General features: G+C 39.0%; 1 protein-coding gene across 5 annotated transcripts in view; it reads right to left on the reverse strand.

Moving 5' to 3' along the window:
* Positions 1-22,731, reverse strand: part of PTAR1 (protein prenyltransferase alpha subunit repeat containing 1) — a 99,512-nt gene that overhangs the window by 72,043 nt on the left and 4,738 nt on the right. For 4 of the 5 annotated variants that reach the window (XM_042826781.1, XM_042826777.1, XM_042826776.1 and 1 more), the window contains exons 2-5: positions 15,956-16,125; positions 11,395-11,461; positions 7,448-7,552; positions 4,388-4,601 (exon numbers count right to left, since the gene is read on the reverse strand). In XM_042826781.1, the coding sequence (XP_042682715.1) occupies positions 4,388-4,601; positions 7,448-7,552; positions 11,395-11,461; positions 15,956-16,125 (556 nt within the window). Of the gene's footprint in view, positions 1-775; positions 1,303-4,387; positions 4,602-7,447; positions 7,553-11,394; positions 11,462-15,955; positions 16,126-22,731 lie in introns of those variants that run through there. The other variant, XM_042826780.1, reaches the window with a different exon arrangement.

A 22,731-nucleotide genomic window follows, 5' to 3' on the forward strand; every position in this document is an offset into this window, starting at 1 on the left:
ATGATCATTGTGGTCTTTTTCAACCCATGCCATTCTATGATTCTATGAGGTGATGGTTTTCAAAGCTCACAGTCAGCACTTAAGAACAGAGTAAAATGAAAGAAACACTGAACTTTTCCCACTGTGTAATGGCAGGTATCTTGGCATCCATGCACTAAAGAAACTATATGTATTATATAATTTCAAAAAAACACCCTAACAAAAACATCTGGAAACAAGCAATGATCAAAACCTCCAAATGGCTAGGTATAAAGACCGCAGCAGTGAGAGGTAGAAAGCACACCAAACTACATGGATGTTACTAATTTGAAGTACTTTAATTTTTGTCTAGTGAATGATTAATGTAATTAAACTTAACACATTAATGTATGAAGAGACTGAAAAAGGAAAAAAGATTTACAGTAATTCATACTTTCATGTTCCATAACACATTCAAAGTCCTACAGACTGTGGAATACAAGAGAATTTGTCTGTAATTAAGATGCTTCATTTAAAATAGGTATTTGGTGAAGTCTCAGAAAGGCTATCAAAGAACTGGGATAAATGCTTCCACTATTGACTGCAGCTGTATTTATAACATAGCTGGCACCTAAGAATTTTATCTTAATTGACCAGCAGCATCTTAAATACTACTTTTCTGAACGAGTGGTCAGGCACTGGAATGGGCTGCCCAGAGAGGTGGTGGAGTCACTGACCCTGGAGGTGTTTAAGGAACTTTTGGATTTTGTTTTGAGGGATATGGTTTAGTGAGAACTACTGGTGATAGGTGGATGATTGGACTGGATGATCTTGAAGATCTTTTTCAACCTTGATGATTCTGTGATTCTGTGATCTTATACATCAGCAAACTGAAACGTACTACTGAGTAATTTCCTGTTACTTGATGAGGTCTATTACTCCATGAAGTTGGTCACTTAATAAATAGGAATGTAGCAAAAGCAGAGGTTTCATACCATTGCTGTCTCTGTCTTCAACACCAACGATAGGCCTTAGGAACCAGGAATCCCAAGCTGGAGGACTATGACTGCTGTAATGGATAAATTCCTAGCCCAACCCAAACTTGCATATAATTTGCTGGTTGAGCTGGATGCAGCCAAACACTAGTAGTTCCCCAGGGTTCCACTTTCTTCAATGTTTTTATAAATGGTCTTGCCACAGGACTTGAATGCACGCTAAGTGTACAGGTGATACAGGGGAGCAGTTCTATGATTCTAGTTGACTATGATTCTACATTGACTTTCTCCAGGGTAGAAAGGCCTTGCAGAGAGATCCTGAAGAACTGGAGGGCTAGGTAATCTGCATCTGCATGAAATTCAAGAAGAATAAGTGCTGAATTCTTTATCTGCGACAGAGCTATCCTGGTATATCTACAGACTGAGGTCCCTAGATGTGCTCAGCCCAGAACATGGCAGGCTGACAGGAGGCCTCATGGTGGCCTACAGCTCCTCACACGGAGCAGAGAGGCAGCACTGAGCTCTGCTCTTAGACAGTTATATGATAGGAGAGAACAGCATGGAGCTGTCAGGGGAGAGTGGGGCTGGGGTGTCAGGAAAAGGTTCTTCACCTTAAGGTGGAGGGCCAGTGAAATGGGTTGCTCAGGGCAGTGGTCACAGCACCAAGCTGCTGGAGTTCAAGGAGTGTTTGGCCAACACCCTTGGTCCTAGTGTTTGACCTTTTGGGTGGTCCTTTGTGGAGCTGGACTTGATGATTCCTGTAGGTCCCTTCCAACTTGGAATGATCTATGATGCCACACGTGGAACTCTTAAGGGTACTAAAACACCTCATTCCCAGTTCTGCAATTCCTCCATTCTCAGGTGAACTTAATTTACTGTTTTAAATTCCCAAGCATTAAAATTTTAAGATCCGATTAAAATCAACATAAGACCTAAGAGTGACATCAGAAAAATCAGCAGGAACTGGTACTACACCATTATAACCAACTTAGATCTCTGGATAATCTGATTCATTTAAGTGACAGGCTTGTAAGCTACAAAGTTACAGGGGAGCATTATAATTGGATATTTTTACTTGCTGAATAAAACAAAGTAAACAGAACGATTCACAGCATCATTCCTTATCTGATCCAGAAAACCTGGTATAGAAAAGCACATTTTTCTTGAAAAAAATTCACTTTCTAACTCTGACTTCAATGTTACTTACTTACAAATTTTATCCTGAATTTCGTTATATCTTTTATGTTCCACATTTTCCTGATTTTCCTGCATCTAAAACAACTAATGTAAAGCCAATTGAAGAGATGTATCAGTGATATCATGAAAAAAAAATCTAAAGTCAATATGGATATTTTAAAATTCTAGAATCAATATGGAAGCTAGTTGGACAAAATCAGAGGAACTATCACTTCCTCATTAACCAAGCTAAAAAGAAGACCAACAGGAAATCTGGGGGCAGCTACCAAGGCAGGCAGAGTTGGGAACAATCTAACAAATTTCAGACATTTTTTCACAGATTTTTTTGTGACATAACACAACAAGCTCTGACAAATACCAATGAATTAAACCACCAGCTAAATTCCAGCTTTGAGAGGAGTTATTGCTATCAAGATGCAACTATATATTTACTTTAATTATTAAAGAACAGCAAATGCAAAAAACAATCATGGTGTTATCACAAACCTCAAACTACTGTCAACTAGAGCACGAAACTACTGAATCTTAACTAAAAGTGCTAGAATTTTTTGCTCTTTTCTCCCTCACACTTTTAATGAACTTCTCAAGGATTTATGTAAATATCCCTATTTCTTATTAATAGATCTCTAATTTATATCCTCCAAGCTATCCTAATCTCGTAACACTAAGTTTTCCACATCTACGTTTTCATATCTTAATTAGCAGATGAGTCCGAATGCTGGGTTGTCTCACTCAACAAGTCAGGAGCATACTTGCCATTTACTACCAATATGATCCAGATTTTTCTTTTTTAAGTTTTTCAGGTAAAAATTAACAGGAAACATCCAGTTGCTAGCAGTAGTTGACCCATGAAACTTAACAATAAGAGCTCTTCAGACTGAGCCTCTTCTAAATTTCTCCCCTAGTACTGCTGAAGATTTACCACAAAATACTGTCACTGATTATAAAAATGCTAGCAATGTGTCACTTTATCAACTTATGAATGAATAATGAATTCACCTATCAGCTTAGAAACCACACTATTAAAGTGTCTATATAATGTTAGATCATCTCATAGTAAATTAATTCAATTTTCATGGGTCTTGTTTTAGATACTACTATGTGATATGAAATATTCCATTTGTATGGGAACTGCTGAGTCACGGCCTGAACCTCTGATTAACCACCTGAGGTGAGCCATGAGTCAGCCAGAGGAGCACAGGTGAAGGCAATTCACCTGTGCTGCCGGAAGGGGTGGAGCCAGGCTCCACCCCTCCTGGACCTATTTAAGAGCTGGCTACCAGAGGGGAAGGATCTCTTCTGGAGATCCCCTCTTTTGGTATCTTCTGGTGAGCTCAACCCAAGGGTAAGCTCTTCCACTTATTCTCTTTTGTGATCGTTGTCTGCTTTGCTTTACTCTCTTGATTATATTGCAATTATAACATCCTGGTTATACATTATAACATCTTGGTTATACACCATTGCATCTAAGTTTTACATATATTGAACATTTTATAGGTAATATTCACATAGTAACGTACACTATACAAGACTGCTGGAGCTAGAATTGCCTCGGCAGCAATGGTCAATGATCAAAGGTGCTGTTGGAGTTGAAGAAACTCGTTATCAGCACTACTATGCTTTCTCTGTAATTCTGCTGTCTTTACTTAATATTTCAATATCCTTATAGACTTAATATACTTAATATATTATATACTTAATATACTTTATGTATCCTTATATATATACTTAATATTTCAATATCCTTTTGATAGAAGAGTAAGGCAGGAAAACAAGACATCACATTACAGTATCAAAACAATGTAATACCTGTCATGTGTTATCCTTTCCTTTTATTAGGAAATTTGAAATTAGTGTTATGACTAATATTTTTTTCTTCCTTTTTTGTTTTAGTTCACATAGTTTTATATCTATTCTCCATCACTGAGTACCAATAGATGAACAAAACTTTACTGTACACAGACAAGAAAGATCTTTTTCTTTCCTGCAGAACAAAACCTGCCTACACTTAGCAAAAACACAAACCAATATATACTGCAATGTTTTGCCATTTTTAGAAAGCACACGTTAGCTGCCTGGACTCACCTAATACAACAGATCAACAGTAATCCATCCACGTCAGGGCATCTGCTTGGCAAATCACTCTCTTTTTTTTAATACTTTCTTCTTTTTTTTTTCTTCTTTTTTTTTTTTTTAAACAAGGAAAATTGAAGACTTTATTAATTATTGTATTTTACCTTGGTAGTCAGCTTTCCCACATGCTGTAAAACCCAGATGCGATGGGACCAGGCATTGTAGTTGCTTGGGTATCTCCCAGCAGCTTCAGAGCAGATGCCCATTTCCTCCTGCACTAATTGGTGAATTCTCTCTGCAGGTGCTACTCCCAGGTTTCCTTTGTTCACAAGAGCAGGCAAGGAGTCTTCCTGAATTAGCTGCTGCAGCACCCATCGTCTGGTTAGGGTTAAACAATGTAGAGCATTAGTGATGAGAAACCAATTTTTAGAGAAAAACATTGTTTTTTAATTTACTTTTTTTTTTTTAAATCAAGCTTTTCTTAGATTTTCATTATCTGAACTATGCTGCAACTAGATGATGAATAAAAAAAAAAAAAAGCTAGGAAACATAAGCATCTGGATTGTTCCCATACTGTAAACGATGACCTTATGATCATATCAAAATAATTTAACTTTAGCTATATTTCTGTATTTGTGCACCATAGTCATGTCTACTTACAGCATGCTAAAGGAAAAAAAAAGAAAAAAAGTTATGAAAACAATGCAAAGTCTGCATGTGATTTCTCATGAGCTCTTCTTTTAGAGGTTTGTACAATACTAAAATAATGTTTTAAAAAATAGGCAGAAAAAATGACTCAAGAAAGATATGAACTGTACTTTATGTACATTTTCACATTTCTCAGTAGTGAATACTGCAAGCAAAATTAGTTTTTGTACATCATCACCAGAGAGAAAATGCACAGCATTGAAGGCTTCAGATGCTATGAGCAAAACTGAAAAAAAAAAAGTACTTTACTACTGAATTATACATAATTGACTTGAAGTCACTGAGAAGAACAGCTTTCTATGTGGCTTTTCAATTCTATTTTGGACTGACTTAGTATTTTTAGATGAGAACTGCATTATGGGAGGTATGTACCGCCCAAACATACATCTGCAGGCTCTACTGAAAACTGCCAATAATGGCAGGTATCCACGAAGCAGCATGTGTACAGAGAATGGCAATGGGACTGCGTGGAACAGCCTGGAAAGCTGGACATCCTTCAGTGTGAGACACTGGAGTTTTTATGTCTTGTACCAACTCACACATCAGCTATAAGAACAATTAATCGCTACCTCATGAAAGTGCAAGTTCAAAAAATAAATAAAATTGAGAGTTCTACTTTGCAATTCATCGTTCATGAAATAGCGGAAGAATATAAAGAATTATTACCATTTTGCTTTTTCTTCCAGATATTTTAAACAAGATTTAAACTGTCAGAAGACAATACTAATAACTGTAAGCCAAATATTATCATCCAGTATTTCTAACTTCAATCAGAAAGAAATAGAGAATTCTAGATGTATTTAGGCAGGAAAACTAACCACGTAAAGTCATCTCCTTAATAAAAGGTAGATACTAGTTCATTATTATTGCCTTCCAAGGAAAACCATAAATGAAAAATAAAAGACAAATCATTTTGATATTAATACTGTTATTATTTCTATTTCTTAAAATAAAGACTGTTTATAAAATAACGAATTCAGAAAAAAATGAGTTCATAGTCTCTGTGGCTTAAATTAAAAAAAAAATCTGAGCTGTTTTCTTGGCTTTTTCAATGGGAGGAAAGAGCACAACCTTAGTTTTTAAATATGTACTTGGTACCTGCTGGCTGTCATGGAAATGAATTCTTGGAAGTTACATAAATTCTCTAATAAATTTGGACAAAATGAATCTGATGTATTGGGTCACGTCCTATTATTATCATTATTCCAGTTCAAAGATAAAAGAAAATGAATGCAGAATTATCTAGTGACTGTGTAATCAACATGTACACTAACTTTACATGCACAAGAACCACCTGAAACTCTCCCAAAAGTGGCAAGACATATGGCAGATATTTTGGCATCTTTAATGAGTGCATTTGCCATGTGTAAGAAGCTGTATATGTTCAACACATTCTTTCATTCCTACATTCTAATATTTTTTCTGAATTGATATGTAAACTAAGGTAATAATACTCTATAAGGCAGGTAATACCTAGCAATATTTCATTTACTATCTTCTGTGTAAAATTCAAGAATGTTAAGCCCATTCATTCAAAAAGAAGAGTTTACCAATAACTCCTTTGTCCAAAATTCATGTGTTATTTGCAAGACTGAAACTTTACTTATGCTTTTGATAGAACAGGAATCCCCTAATGGAATATCAACTTTATGGTTGTCTCAATACTGGACATGTGAAATGGAAATATTATGAACTGCCTTCTAATGTACTCCATTCAAATACTTTGAAGGTTGTCTGTAAAACAGTGAATAATAACATGAAAACATATTGAGAAAAATCATGCACATATCAAGAAATTTTATCACAAATTGAACTATATACCTATGCTTCACTCAGGTGTGCTACAGACCCATTCACATATACTCAGTCATGACTAAGATAGTTAGCTATGTGTGTTCAAATAATTTTGGAGTTAAATTTTTCAAAAAAAAAAAAGTACTCTATCATCTTAATATTTAGTATTGGTAATTTAATGGCATTGAGTATGTTAGAAATGATAAAAACCAATTCACCAAACCAAAAAGATAAACAAAGAAATGGAAGTCAACGTCAATTTGGGTTATAAAAATTACCTTGTACAGATTCTTGTCTTTATGAAATGTCTACAAACAAACAATACAGCAGTAAGTGTGGAGGAGCAGAGGAGAGGAACTCACATTGCTCTAATATCTACTGCTGATGAAATCAGAAATTTTGGGATGAGAATTTTAAGTTCTGAAAGATATGAAAAATCCTTAGGAAAAATTATCCCATGTTCAAAGCTTACCGCGAAAAAAGATTCCACAAAGAGGTTCATATGACTTTAATTCTAAGTGTAGAGTACAGAAGGGGATCTTCAAAAGCCAAAGGACTGTTTCACAGTGACTGGCTCAAACACTCCACTATATTTCTAGGTGTCCTCTTACATCTAGCATTCTCCTTAACCCAAACACAAGGGAAAAAAAACAACAACAACAACAAAACACTAGAAGGAATGTTTAACTCTGGGGAAGCAACGTAAGGCAAAAGAAACAAACCTATGAATCCACGTTTCTGGACTCTTTGGAAACTTGGTTAACGCCAGTTTTCCAAGATGTAAATCTTTAAGTGGACTTAAAGTGCCAGAAAGTATTAATTCTTTCCTACAAAAGATAACATAAATTTGTTTGAGTAAGGAACATAATCTGAAAACAAACCACAAATCGCACACAGAATGGCTTTTTTTTTTTTTTAATATAATAGAATTTGATAGATTAATCCACTGCACTCAGCTATATGCAGGCACTGCTATTCAACCACGCTCAGCAAAATAAATCACAGTCTCATCACTTTATCTTACTACATTCAAACCATTGTTACTCAACTCTTAACAACAAGAAAAAAATCACTAAGTCAATTTTTTACTCATTATTATTATTTTGAGTGTGGCTCTCTATCACATTTTCTGTTACAAACAAAAAAGCCACAGTTTGAGCTATATGTTACGCCTGCTAACAATAATGTTGTTTTTACTGGTTGGCTACAGAAAAATCTTAATAACACAAATTCCTTCTCTTTTCATTAACACAAGGACAGCTAAGAGAGTTACATATACATTTAAACATCCTTTCTGAAATTCAGCCTTCAGAACACTCTGCAAATTTGAAAATACTTTCACTCCTCCAGACAGCCTCCCCGCACACATTTAACTTTTTCACACACAGTTTTTAAATATGGCTCAAGACACAGTATCAAGGATTCCTAAATTTAGAAGGAAGAAATATTCTGTGTGTAGAATATTCTTCAAAATGACTATAAAGGCAGAAATCACAAAATTTACTCGTGTAAAATGAGTAATTATTTATTAAAATTAAGCAAAACTTAATGCTCATTCAACATAAGCTTTCCCAGATCTCCTACACAGATACAGTAGAGTGAAAGTCTGTATTTTATCTTTTTCTTACTTCTTTACACAGAGTTCCCTGCTTCACATATTGTTCATTTTTCTGAATTTAGAATCTCCTTGCCCCTCCCAAAGGTATTTGAAAACATCAGCCTGTGACTGGTTATTGTAGGAATGCTTTTTTCCACATCCTATACTCCAATCTACTCTAGAGACACTTTGAAGTAAAGACAGAGAGAATTCCAGTTACATTATAATTACAGGAAACACGCCTTTCTCGGAACCTTTAGTAGCTAGAACTAAAAACTTACCAGTAGCAATGTTGGTATTTTTATTTTTGTTTCTAAATAACATAGTCTTCATCATAATGACACGCATGGCACCATCAAAATTATATGCATGGCAACAGATTAAGTGAGAGGTGCACTGTACTGTTAGGGTACTTCTCCCATTTTCTTGGTGGGGAGGGAGAGAAGCTGGTAGTATGGAAAAAGAACTGCTATGAAAAAAAACTTAACCTACTATTTCCTGCAGGAAATTATCTGAAACTCTTTTCATGTGCTTCATATTTTTACTGACACCTCTGAAGTCAGTGGCATTTCACAAGAAAGGTTTGAATTTGAATTTTCAAAGCTTCTTGTTGTCTGATGCTTTTTGGCTTTTGATCAATTATAGATGCCAGAAAGCACTTCAACAAGAACAGTAATATCTATGAAAATTTACTTCACAATCATTTACATACATGTTTTGGTCACTTTTAGCTTAAGAAGATTTTTCAGCTTCTAAAAGCAGATGATAAATCATGATCAGTGACTACAAGCATCTTGTTGCACATTCTGTATAACAGGAATTTCTACCTCAGTTCAAGAAACAACACATGCATGCTATTTCTTAGCATGCTTTCCTACACCACACAATTAGCTCTTGCTCTGTTCTTCCTGCTTAGTTTCTACCCCTCTACAGCTTCCCAGCTCCTTCTAATTAAAATAAACACCTAACCTCTGTGGGCATATTACAATGTTTAGAATAGCTCCAAAGAGAGGACAGATTATTGGCTCCTAGCCAGTTTCAAATTTTACATTCTCCAGTCCATCACTAACAGAACTTTCTATGATTGCCAATTCCACTTAAATGTTCACTGGCCTTCCATACTGCCACTCCAGTCATGCTCTGCCAAGCCCTGACCCCTTTCTAAGGAAAAGCTTTTCTCTTCCTACTCTCAAACCCTTTTCCTTACTATCCAGGCTCAATATTGTTGGATCAATCACTATCTGCGAAGCTCTCAGTGAAGCTCTCAGCAGAGAATTCAACGTAGGAAACATGGATAATCTAAACTTAAAATGATGCAATTATTAGATTATAGGAAGCACTCTATGGGAAGAGCTGCTGCTCTTAATCTTTTTACTTTTAGGCTTAGAATCTATAATGCTTTTTTCCCTTGCAAATAAAACGGAATTTATGTGTCAAGAACATAAGATAAATCTGGCACAACAAACATCCTCTGTGCAAGATGAAAACAATCATCCCACGACTGATCCATCATGTTCTGCAAGCAGAGAGCAAGTCCCACGTAATTAGTTCCCACTTTAGTTCCCATCACAGTACAAATTTATCTCCAACAGATACTGTGCTGAACACAGCCTGCCCTCTATGCTGTGACTGCACATACCAACCTTATTTGGTTAGCCTGACCTGCATTGTACTCAAGGGAGGCTGAAGTGTGGTTCTTTAGTTTGAGCTGTGCCATTATGTACCTGCCCACTCTCTGAAAGAGCCACCACCCAGAAGCAGCCTGAACCAGCACAGGTCCAGGTTCAGAACATCAGTCCTCCAGCTAAAGCAAACACAGCGATAAATCCCTCAGATAATGGCTGCAACAACATCACCTTCACTTTGAATGTTACAAAGACACACTACCCACCAAGCCACCTTGTCAAGAACTAGAGGCATGGCCATCCTCTGTAGTCCTTTGCATACTGGCAAATCATAAAATTCATCTATATTCTTCAACATTTTTATTCGATTTGCAATTTAAATTACATATATAAACTGCACACGTGAGAACAAGCAACGAGCAAGTTCTTTTAGCTGTTAGGCAGAAAAAAAAAGTAAAATCATGGATGCATTTATGTTTATACAAACAAAAAACAACTGAAATCAGTTTTAGGTGCCATAAGATTACATTACTGTAGGAGCTCTAGTGTTTATGCATGTTAATTCCTTTTTATTACTTGAAAGCTACTCAGGGGTATACATTTTCAAGACAGTAAGCCCTTTGCTACCACTTTCACCTGCCTCTGTTAGATTCAAGATACTGGAAGGTACAAAACCTTGCAGAAGTTTTCAGCATTACACCAGCAATGAAAGAAAAAATTTGAATTTGCCATCAAGGCTGACAGCTATCCACAGCCATCATCTTTTTGTTCATTTTCCCTACAGAAAAAATGAACTTTAACTTCGAAACGCCTTTTATATATTTTTAAATTAGTCCTCCTAGATATTAAGAAGTTTCTGTCAGACTTCCAACCTCCTACTATTTCCGTAAGACTGTCTCAAATCTTACCTTGGAAGCAGAACATCCTCTCACCTGGGAGATCTATACAAAAATTATCTGCTTCAGAACCCTGTGAATACAGCTTCCTCCTCTTCTTTTTGCAGTGTATCTAGTGAGGCCTGTTCAGCTTTGATAACAACACTAAATTGATCATTTATCTCAAAAGGACTCAGATATAATATTCAATGAGGGATAAAACAAAAACAATGAAAACAGAGAGCAGACATTAGCTGGATACCATGATTCAGCAAAAACATATGCCCACCTGCTTCAACAGACAGAGGCAAGGAAAGTAACACTTTCAACTGAAACAAAATAAGGACCTAACATGTATTCACATGCTTTAGCTGTACTGAAAAAAAAAAAAAAAAGTTTAGAATTATTTGTAGCACATGCAGGATAGAAGAGATATTCAACATTCCTTCAGTGCTGTGTAGCTGAGAAGCTGCTGCTACCACTATCATTAGCTACCACTAAATGCAGAGTTTATGCTGACTTGCTCATTAAGGCCCAGATCATTCTGATGTCATTTACTGAGCACAACTCACCTCACATTCCAGGCTGTGGTGAAGTCTGGATTCAGCAGCAACAGCGTACACGTGGTATCTATCAGCTCTAAAACGAGTGAACAAAATACACAAAGATTAGCAATGGTTCACATATTCTAGTGGTCTCTTTGCAATCCTTTAGTTCCATCCTTCATTAAAGTCTCTCCTTGCCTGGTTGCCATATTTATGTCCATCTCTACAGAACACGGAATATCTCATTTTGGAAGAGTCTTGCTAACAACTTTTGTCTAAGAAGTTTGCAGCTGGAAATTTCAGACCACCATCTGTATGCCTAATTATCTATCCAGATATACCTATACATCTATCTATCCACATAGATATATGTATAGATAGATACACCCATATAGAGATATAAATATCTACTGGGTTAGATAGATTCACGTGTATTGTATACCCTCAGAGATGAACAGTGACTGCACTGAATCCTTGAGTATACAATAATGTAAACTGCAGACATACTGAATGTATTAAAGAGAATTCTTCAAAGAAAATCCAACAATTTTGAAATGAGACAGTAACATTAAAAGTATACTCTTATTATTTCTGTACAACCCTGAGCTGCAGATACGTGCTACTTTTATACTATATAATGTACAGTTACAAAACAAATAAACAAAATTAGATACTGTAGCAAGTTATACCTAGGAAAACCTAGGGAAAAAAAAAAAGAATTAGGATCATAACATAATTTAACCATCCACATGCACATACATATAACAGAAAACACTTTTCAGTTCATTCTGAACTGACAGCCTTGCTTCAGACTATGGTATTATGGATATTCCATACCATATGAAGTCGTTCTCAGCAATATAAGTTAGAGAAAAGAAGGATGCAAGAAGGCACATTCAGAGCGATGGTGTTTGCCTTCCCCAGAAGCACTCGCTTTCCTGGGAGGGGCTGAACGTCTTCCTGCTGATGGGAAGTATCACATTAATTCCATTTTTAGCTTTGCTTGTGTGCATGGCTTTTGCTTTACCTAGTAAACTCTTTATTTCAACCCATGAGTTCTAACACACCTTTCCTGTTCCCTCCTCCACGGAAAGTGAGCAAGCAGCTGTTTGAGTTCCACCAGGATAACAGCGGATCCTAGAGGCATCTCCACCTAACCCTGAGAGGCTAGAGACTGCCACATGTTGATTTTCCTTAAGCTCCGCTCTCAGGACATGCAGCTTCAGATCAGTTACCCTGTCAGCGTCACCACAAATATCCAGGCTTTTATTGTCAACAAAGTTTGGCTACATTCTCTCCTCAACACTATGTATTTAAGAAACTAAATAAACTGTACTCCAGGTGATTTCCAGCAGATCACTTACATGTCAGAGAAATAAAAAAGTAAAAGGAAGGAGATGGTCTTGTGGAACTAAATTATCTCTAACTGGGTCTCTGGCTGCAAAATTACATTTAAAAAACCTACCAGTGACATACAACAATAAAGGAGCATATTACTTCAGAAAGTACAGGAGAACAACTTCACCTACCTTTTTAACCAAGAAATCTCTCTGAGAGTACAGTACCTATTGCATATTACTGCATGCTTGTTTGCTCATTCATGCCTGACAAAGTAGTTTTGTGTATCCTGTGTTTCCATGGGTTCTTGCCCATGAGGACTATGTTATGTCATTATATGAGGGCAATATACTTGTAAGTGTGAACTCATGTAATTATACTCACATTTCCTATATGGTGAAAGGTAGTGAAAGACTATGAATTACAGTGAAGGAAAGTGAAAGGTAAACTTCAAAACGTAGGATAAGAAATAGAGCAACAACAAAATGCTGTGACAAAGAAGAGGTTCTGAAGAGGTTCTGAATTAAGACACAGTGTTTGATTTTAATAATTGTTTCAGTAATCATTAGCTACTGTGACTGCACAATCTAGGGCAGACAGGATATATCCAGCAAAAGCTTATCACAGCCCAGTTCATTCTTTCAAATTCTTTCGAATACTTTTCAGAAAGAGTATTCAGAGACAATATGACTCCATGTAGAATACAGTTTGTCCTACAAACTGATGTCTGCCCAGTAAGCTACTGTGGTGATGTCAAAGGCTTGGAACAGCACAGAATCATGCCCAATCTAAGCAGTAGCTCATCTATCATACTGTTTTATATAAATGCTTGGAGATTAATGAATGAATAAATAAAAAATAAAATCACTGTATCCTGAGTATTATCAAAGGAAAAAAGCAGATGAGGAAAACCTCAAAGAAATATCTAGTTCCCTTAGTTTGATTTTCTTCATAGTTTTATGCAGCAAAGAGCAGATGTAGATTTCACAAAGCTTGAATTTCCGAGCCAGAGATGCCAAGTGACAGAATTTTAGAAACCTCTGAGCCTTCTTCCATAGAAAGCTGTATGACAGATCTAGCACATAATGTCAGCAGTTGCCAGATTGTTCTACCTCAATAACAAAACTCGACTTCATTTAAATTTCAAAAAGCACTTTCAGCTGGATTTTATGAAGAATACAGCATCCTAAATGCTGTATCCAAGGTATCCTTTTGGACATGGGAAGTCTCTCCAGACGGAGAAGGGCAAGTATGACCAGATTTCTAGCTCCTTTTTATTTTTTTCACCCCAAACATGACTGTATCCAAATTTTTGTTTTTGTACATACATTATACTAACATGCTTTTCAAACAAAGGCTGTTTTAAAGGTGGATCAATGGGCTTAAGGGAAGTAATGATTTTGAGTACATGCAGAACAATATTTTGAACAAAAAGAGAAGATATTTGTAGCAATTTCAGACAACCATCTTGTGATATCACAGATAGTCTGCATTCAAAAGTTAAAACATTTTGAAGAAAGGAGAAAAACTTCTAAACTAGAAGACCAGCAACAGACATGATTTTGGATTCCAAGAAATCTTATTCAAACTTGCAAAAGAAACCATAATAAAATTAAGCACCTGTCCCAATACATTATCAATAATTAACTATTAACTGTAGTTAACTATTAATTAACTATAAAGAACCAGATATTTTTTCCAGATCTTGCTAGAATATCAGATGAAATCATAACACTTTAATCAGGACCCAATTTTTCTTTTCTGTTTGATCTAAAATAGCTTCTGGTAATTCCAACAACACAAAGAAAGTAACAGGAGACTGTATTTGTGATCACTGTTTATTAACAGATGTCATCAGAATATGCAATTGAGTTTTGCAGCAGCCATAATTCTGTACTTGCACTACATCCAGAAGAAAACTACCTTGCCAAACACTCGGTATGTTTTATCTACAAAAAAGGATTCAGAGGAAAATCCTTAAGGATTTTGTATTTCTAATGTAAAGAGCTTAAACTACATAAAAAGCAATTCTGTAGGTCAATCTGGAAAATACCTCTCTCCTCATGCCCTCCAAAACTTTCGCTCAGTTTCTGCTACAATTTAATGGTAAAGCATATTAAATACTGCAAGCTACACAGAGCTTCCAAACGTTATTAACATGGTGGGGTTTTGATCATGTTTTACAGTAGTTACATAAAAACTTGGTAGACATGGAAATACTCAGGTTATCTCTTCTCAAGCATTTTACATTGGCTTTCAATAATTAAAGAAACAAAGGAGAGGACAGTTTCTCTCTAAAGGATTGAATCAAGTGAGATTCAATCAACAAATAGGCAGTTAGCTAAGTTTCACACTACTCTGGTTATTTCCTGACACCATTTTATGACCTATGTTTTCAGAAGGGAGGATCTGAAATGCTTCATCTGGGTCGGAAGCAGAAAAATTTTCTGAACAGCCACAACACTCTTGTCATACGGTGTCACCACAAAAAAAAAACTAAACCTGCCTAAAAGGGTCAGTGTGTCATCAAATAAGATTCCAAATGAGAAGACTACAGAAAGAAAAGTTTCTAAGCTGACTGTCATTGAAACCTGAAGCCATGACGAAGTTGCTTAAACTACAATAATCCTTTCTCATTCTCAATTTAAACAAAGTCACTTTGTAAACAAGTATCTCCAGACCACACTGGTTCATAATTCTTAAAAAAGTACTCAAAATAGACAAAACTATACAAAAGAATTTTTCATGCAAGTAAAACAAACTAAAAAAAAAAAAAAAAAAAAAAAAGAGAGAGAGAACAACAACAACAAAAGAAGAAAAAAGATAATAGAGTTTTACAGTTAAAAAGTTCAACAAGTTGTTTCAACAAACAATTTCTGGTACCCCTATGTCCAAATAAAACAATGCACTTCTTTCTTACTTCAGATCCACATTACCACAGCTGCCTTTCTGTCACAGTACACCTTTCCTTCTGCAAACAAGTAAGACTACTTTCCTAAATCATTCATGGGAATAAGTCATCTCCCTTCAATACTTCCAGATTGGGCAAGAGAAAGGATTTTTTTGCATTTTCAACCAAGAAACAATAGAACTATCTCTTGTGATGCACAACACAAAGCCAGCTTTCCTCAGGTTTCACTCTTCTTTTAGAACAGGTTGAACTGCATTTAAAAAGGGCCAATGTCATGTCAAAAAAAAGGTAAAGAACATAGCTAAGAATCAGGTACTATTTTCTCACAGGGTAACTTACCATCTTTGTTCAGCCATTGTTTTCTCTGTCTGTAGAGTAGAAGTTTGTTGTGGACATATGGCAAAAGAAACTTGACACACCAGCTCTCCACACCAAGCTTGTTTTCCACCAGGACTATTGGGCTCCGGTTGTATCTTGCTTCAGGACACGGTATTAATCCAATTTCATCTCTTAAAAAAAAACAAAAACAAACAAACAAAAAAAAACAAAAAACAAACCAGAAAGAAATGCAATTAAATTTATTTCCAGTATTTGACAATTATTTTTTTCTAAACTTCAGCTGTCAACCCATCACCTTTCTCCCTGTTTTTACTGAAGTCTGTGCTCATTATTATCAATTCATCTTCTTATTTCCTCCCAGACTTGCAGGTAAAATTAAACACATTTTTAAGAAAGTAATCTGCATAATTACACAGTAAATTAACTCAGCAAATAACTGATGCAAACACGTTCTTGGTACGATTAAAGACTTAAGTTGAGAAAAAATAAAAAAAAAAGCAAAAAACCAACCTCTTAACATTTCACATTGCTTTGCAATTTATTCAGGTAGTTGCGGTTTTAGGAAGAGTCTCTACAAAAATTAATATTATGTCTGCAATACTGTAGCAGGAGAAAAATAGAAATACTTGAAGGCATGCTGAAGAGTCTCAAAGTAATAGTCATTATTAGATAAACAAGCATGAATTGAAAGTCCTTTAAACACCATGTTTTTTGTTTGTTTGTTTTGTGTGTGATTCTGGACTTTCTCTACTTACTCAGAAATGTTATATTCTCAAAAATTCTGAATGGGGAAGGTTCTTTTCATGTATTTACCGTATCATACCTTCAATCAAACATCTAGAAATAAACAAAGGATGGCCACAAAAATTCACTCTCAAACAAAGCAGAAGTGTCTCAAGCTTTTTAGTTCCATGGGGCCATATTTTTTTTTTCCTAAGTTTTTCATGTATATGGACAGTGAAAGAGCGGTTTTGAAATCTTAAAAATAAACAAAGACTGTCAATTATTCACGCTCACTTGGACAAAAAGAAATACAATTCTACACTTTCTACTATGCATGATTTCAACATCAAATTCTGTTTAATGGGAAAAAAAGAAAAAAAAAGGGAAAGATAACGTACCTTATTTTTCTTTAATATAAGGTCTGTAGATTACATCCCAAGCGTTGACCTCATAATCTCAACCCAATTACCACACACTAATTTTGCTACTGGATAATCTGAGTGTACTGATTTAGTTCAGTGTCCTCAGTAGATTATTACTAAAGCAATTGAAAATGACACCATGTGTTTGTTTAAGAACACGTATATCTGCTTATTCAGAAAACTGATTTAATATGTCAGACAGCAAAAGAGCACAAATAACCTGACGTAAGATACTTGCAAACTACTTGGCTCTGTCTCTAAACACACGCCCAGGTCCCTTACCCATCTCTTCTCGTCCAAGAAGAGGAAAACAAAAACAAAAACAAGAACAAAAAAAAAAGAGGGAAACTCAGTTTTACTACCTACCAAACTGCAAGCAGTAGATGATTCCACCCATGTTGCTCCACTTAAAAAAAATAAAGCTTTTCACAAAGATATTCAGGTTAGACTTATGACATTCCAGACTAGACTTATAATGACATTCCAGACTGATGCTCTGATTCTTTCAACATAGTGCCTTTTAGACTGAAGTTTTGTGCTTGTTGCTGACTTCGTTTCCTTTACAAAGAGGAGAACTCACTGTGGCTTTCCAATATTTGAAGGGACAGTATAAACACAGGGGGGTATGACTGTTTACATGGGTTGATAGTGATAGAACAAGGAGGGGATGGTTTTAAACTAAGACAGGAGAGTTTTAGATTAGATATTGGAAGGAAGTTTTTCACACAGAGGGTGGTGACACACTGGAACAGGTTGCCCAAGGAGGTTGTGTATGCCCTATCCCTGGAGGAATTTGAGGCCAGGCTCTGGACAGCCTGGTCTAGTGGCTAGCAGCCCTGCATATAGCAGGGATTGAAACTAGATGATCATTGTGATCCTTTTCAATCCAGACCATTCTATGATTCTGTGATTCTGTGAAATGCTAAATTTAGTCCGCGTACAAACTTTGCTCTTGCATGCTGTAACACACAGAACCTCAGAGGCAATGAGCACACAGCTTTGCTAATTAATTCTGTGAATTACCACAAAAATTCATGAGTCAATGCTTACAGACACTCCAGCAAAGGCAAATAGCAAGGGAAAGCAAATAAAAACAATCCTACACCCACACCTTCAGATCTCAGCAAACAGAAGCTTGACTCAGAAGAGCCAATTTCACAACACAGCCTTAAACACACCATGACAATTGGTAGGTAGGGTTTGCAAAGAGCTGACAATGCTGATGCATGCAGCCTGTCCCTGAGGGGTAAGAGGATCTTAGCTGAAGAATTAGCGGGACTCATTGACAGGTCTTCAAACTAGGAATGAAGGGGGAAGGGGACAAAATAAGGCCTACTGGGGTTGAACGGGTCATTCGAGGGCTTGTACCGAACTCCATGGGCAATGACGGCAGAGTGCATAGGGAAGGAGTAGGGCAGGGGGATGCTGGGGATGCTGCTGTTCTAGGGGATCCTAGATCCCATATAAAGGTGGCGAGACGGATAGCCCGGCTGAAGTGCCTTTATACCAATGCACGCAGCCTGAGTAACAAGCAGGAGGAACTGGAAACTGTGATGCACTCAGAAAGTTATGACCTTGTTGCTGTCATAGAAACATGGTGGGATGACTCCCACAATTGGGATACTGCCATCGACGGCTATAGACTCTTTAGGAGAGATAGGCGAGGTAGGAGGGGTGGGGGAGTTGCTCTCTATGTCAGGGATTGGATAAACTGTGAGGAGCTCCCTACGAGAAACAGTCAGGAACAGGTTGAGAGCCTGTGGGTTAGGATTAGAGATGGGACTAATATAGGTCAGCTGGTGTTAGGGGTATACTACAGACCACCTGATCAAGGCGAGGCTGTTGACGAGGCTTTCTTGCTCCAGATGCGTGAGATGTCTGGCTCACGGGCTCTTGTCCTGGTGGGGGACTTCAACCATCCGGACATCTGCTGGGAAAACCACACGGCGAGCTGCAAGAGCTCCAGAAGGCTCTTGGAATCCATTGATGATAGCTTTCTGGTTCAGGTATTGGACAGACCGACCAGAGGTGAAGCGTTGCTAGACCTGCTGCTCACCAACGCCGAGGAGATCATCAAAGGCGTCAAGGTCGGAGGCTGCCTGGGCTCCAGCGACCACGCCCTGGTTGAGTTTGTGATCTCAAGCGATGTGGGCCTGGCAAAGAGCAGGATCAGGACACTGAACTTTAGAAAAGCAGACTTCAAACTACTCAATGGATTGCTGGCCAAGATCCCCTGGCGCGCTGCCCTCAAAGACAAGGATGTTGAGGAGAGCTGGCGGCTCTTCAAAGATGCCCTCCTGGAAGCACAAGAGGTCTCCATTCCTCTGAATAAGAAAGTGGGCAGGCGAGGTAGGAAACCGGCATGGCTCAGCAAGGACCTGCTGAGAGAACTGAGGGCGAAGAAAGGGGTGTACAAGCTCTGGAAACAAGGCTGTGTCACCTGGGAAGAATACAGGAATGCCGTCCGGACTTGCAGACGTGGGATCAGGGAAGCCAAGGCGCAGGCAGAACTGAACTTGGCAAGGGACGTGAAAAACAATAAGAAAACCTTCTACTGGTACATTGGCCAGAAGAGACAGGCCAAAACGGGTGTACCTACTTTGGTAAATTTAAAAGGAGAACTGGCTTCAACAGATGAAGAGAAAGCTGAGGTGCTGAATGAGTTCTTCACCTCGGTCTTCACTGGTGGCCAGGATTCTAGTCTTTTTCACGTCCCTGAACCCTGCATCCCCAAACCTCTGTGTGGGGACCGAGGAGGTAAATCCCTCCCCACTGTAAGGGCAGAGCAAGTCCGAGAGTGCCTCCTTAGACTGAATGAATACAAGTCTATGGGGCCGGATGGCGTGCATCCCAGGGTCCTGAAGGAGCTGGCTGAGGTGGTTGCCGAGCCGCTCTCCATCATATTTGAGAAGTCGTGGCCGTCAGGTGAGGTCCCGGATGACTGGAGGAAGGGTCACGTCACTCCCATATACAAGAAGGGGAGCAGGAAGGACCCGGGGAACTACAGGCCAGTGAGTCTCACCTCCATGCCTGGGAAGATCATGGAACGGATCCTCCTGGACAACATGCTTGATCACATAAAGAATGAGCATGTGATCCGAGACAGCCAGCATGGCTTCACCAAAGGAAGGTCATGCCTAACTAATCTTGTGGCCTTCTATGATGGAGTGACGGCATTGGTGGACGAAGGGAAGGCAACCGATGTCATTTACCTGGACCTGAGCAAGGCCTTTGACATGGTCCCCCACCACATCCTCATCTCCAAATTGGAGGGAAGTGGATTTGATGGGTGGACGACCCGATGGATAAGCAATTGGTTGAAAGGCCGCAGACAGAGGGTGGTCATCAATGGCTCTATGTCCAGGTGGAGGCCGGTAACAAGTGGTGTCCCCCAAGGGTCTGTCTTGGGACCGGTGCTCTTTAACATCTTTATTAATGACATCGATGAGGGAATTGAGTGCACCCTCAGCAAGTTTGCTGACGACACCAAGCTGAGTGGTGCGGTTGATACAGTGGAAGGAAGGGATGCCATTCAGAGGGACCTCGACAGGCTGGAGGGCTGGGCTCGGATGAACCTAATGAGGTTCAACACGGCAAAGTGCAAGGTTTTGCATTTGGGCCGGAAGAACCCCAGGCACCCGTACAGGCTGGGAGGAGTGGTCCTTGAGAGCAGCTCGGCAGAGAAGGACCTGGGGGTCCTGATGGACGAGAGACTGAACATGAGCCAGCAGTGCGCTCTGGCAGCTCGAAAGGCAAATGGGATCCTGGGCTCCATCAGGAGAGGGGTGGTCAGCAGGGACAGGGAGGTGATCGTCCCTCTCTACTCGGCTCTTGTGAGGCCCCATCTGGAGTACTGTGTCCAGGTGTGGAGCCCTCAGTACAAGAAAGACATTGAGATTTTGGAAAGGGTCCAGAGGAGGGCGACTAAGATGATCAGGGGGCTGGAGCACCTCCCCTATGAGGACAGGCTGAGGGAGTTGGGCTTGTTCAGCCTGGAGAAGAGAAGGCTGCGGGGTGACCTCATTGCAGCCTATCAATACCTGAAGGGAACCTACACCCAGGAGGGGAGTAAACTCTTCAAAAGGGCTGACAACAGCAGGACTAGGGGAAATGGATCCAAGTTGAAGGAGGGAAGATTTAGGTTGGATGTTAGGGGGAAGTTCTTTACAGAGAGAGTGGTGAGGTGCTGGAACGGGCTGCCCAGGGAGGTTGTGGATGCCCCGTCCTTGGATGTGTTTAAGGCCAGGTTGGACGGGGTCCTGGGCAACCTGATCTGAATGTGTATGTTTGGTGGCCCTGCTAGGCAGGTGGGTTGGAACTACATGATCCTTGAGGTCCCTTCCAACCCGGGTGATTCTGTGATTCTGTGAAGTCAAACACCTCAACTCCAGGACATGCTCAGCAAGCCATAAGAGGCAGAGGACTGTACCGCTGCCTAATGAGAACTATGAATACAGTACAACACAAAAAGGTTTATCTGGTAAATAGTGTGCATCTTCCCCAAGATGCAAACCACTTGTCATGTGGTAGAAACACTGTCTACAATACTGTGGTTTTGTTTTTGATGTTTTGATGGGTGGATCATAAACCTTACTAAGCATTCTGGGAAGGAACAGCATTTATAATTCAAAATGCTAGAAGAGCCGGTGCCTATCTTATGTTCTAAACAATTCAGGCAAACCACCATCACTCCTGAAGGCCTCTCGGGTCTGCAGGAGCAAGTAATGAAGTAGACTCTTCATTCATTTTGTCAGCCCAGCAGATTATGCTTGAGAACACTTGCAGTCTCTGCATCATCACATACCCCAAAAAAGTTTCTGCAGCAGGATTTACACACAGGCACCACCAGTCACTCAATTAGTCCTTGCAAAATTAAATGACTTAAGTATCCTAAATCTTGCGCTAATAGCCTCTGGTCATACAATCATCCCGGTCAAAAAAGACATTCAAGATCAAGTCCTACCATCCACCTGACCTACTGGGTCCCACCACTAAACCACGGCCCTTAGTCCTACATACGCATATGTCTTAAATACCTCTGATCACTGGGCAATCCATCCCAATGCTTGATCATCCCCTCTGTGAAGAAATTCTTCCTAACATTCAACCTACACCTCCCAGCATGAGACAGTCTGCTTATATCTATCACTAACACTAGTCACTGGAGAAATCTACACCCTACCCTCCTGCAGCCTCTTTTCCAGTAGCTGTAGAGATGACGTCTCCAGCCAGCCTTCTCTTTTCCAGACTAAACAATCTTGCTCTTTGTAGCTTGCTTTCCAGTCTCTACACCAGCTTTGTTGCTCTTCTCTGCACACACTTGAGCAACTTTGAGTACAACTCTTCTTTTAGTGAGAGGCTGCAAACTAAGCACATGCTCAAGGCGCAGTCTCACCAATGACGCATTCAAGGGAAACAATCATCACTTCCTACTCCTGCTGGCCATGCAATATCTGACGCAGGCCAGGCTGCCATTGGCCTTCTTGGCTATCTGGGCGTACTGCTGGCTGCTGACCAGCACTTCAAGGCCCTTTCCTGCCAGGCAACTTTCCAGCCACTCTTCCCCCAGCCCGTATCGCTGCAGTAGCCTGATGTGACCCGAGGGGAGGACCTGGCACTTACAGCTGTTGC

Source organism: Centrocercus urophasianus, unplaced genomic scaffold (assembly GCF_019232065.1).
Source record: "Centrocercus urophasianus isolate 14NV4802_14NV808 unplaced genomic scaffold, USGS_Curo_1.0 seq_27, whole genome shotgun sequence".
NCBI lineage: Eukaryota > Metazoa > Chordata > Aves > Galliformes > Phasianidae > Centrocercus > Centrocercus urophasianus.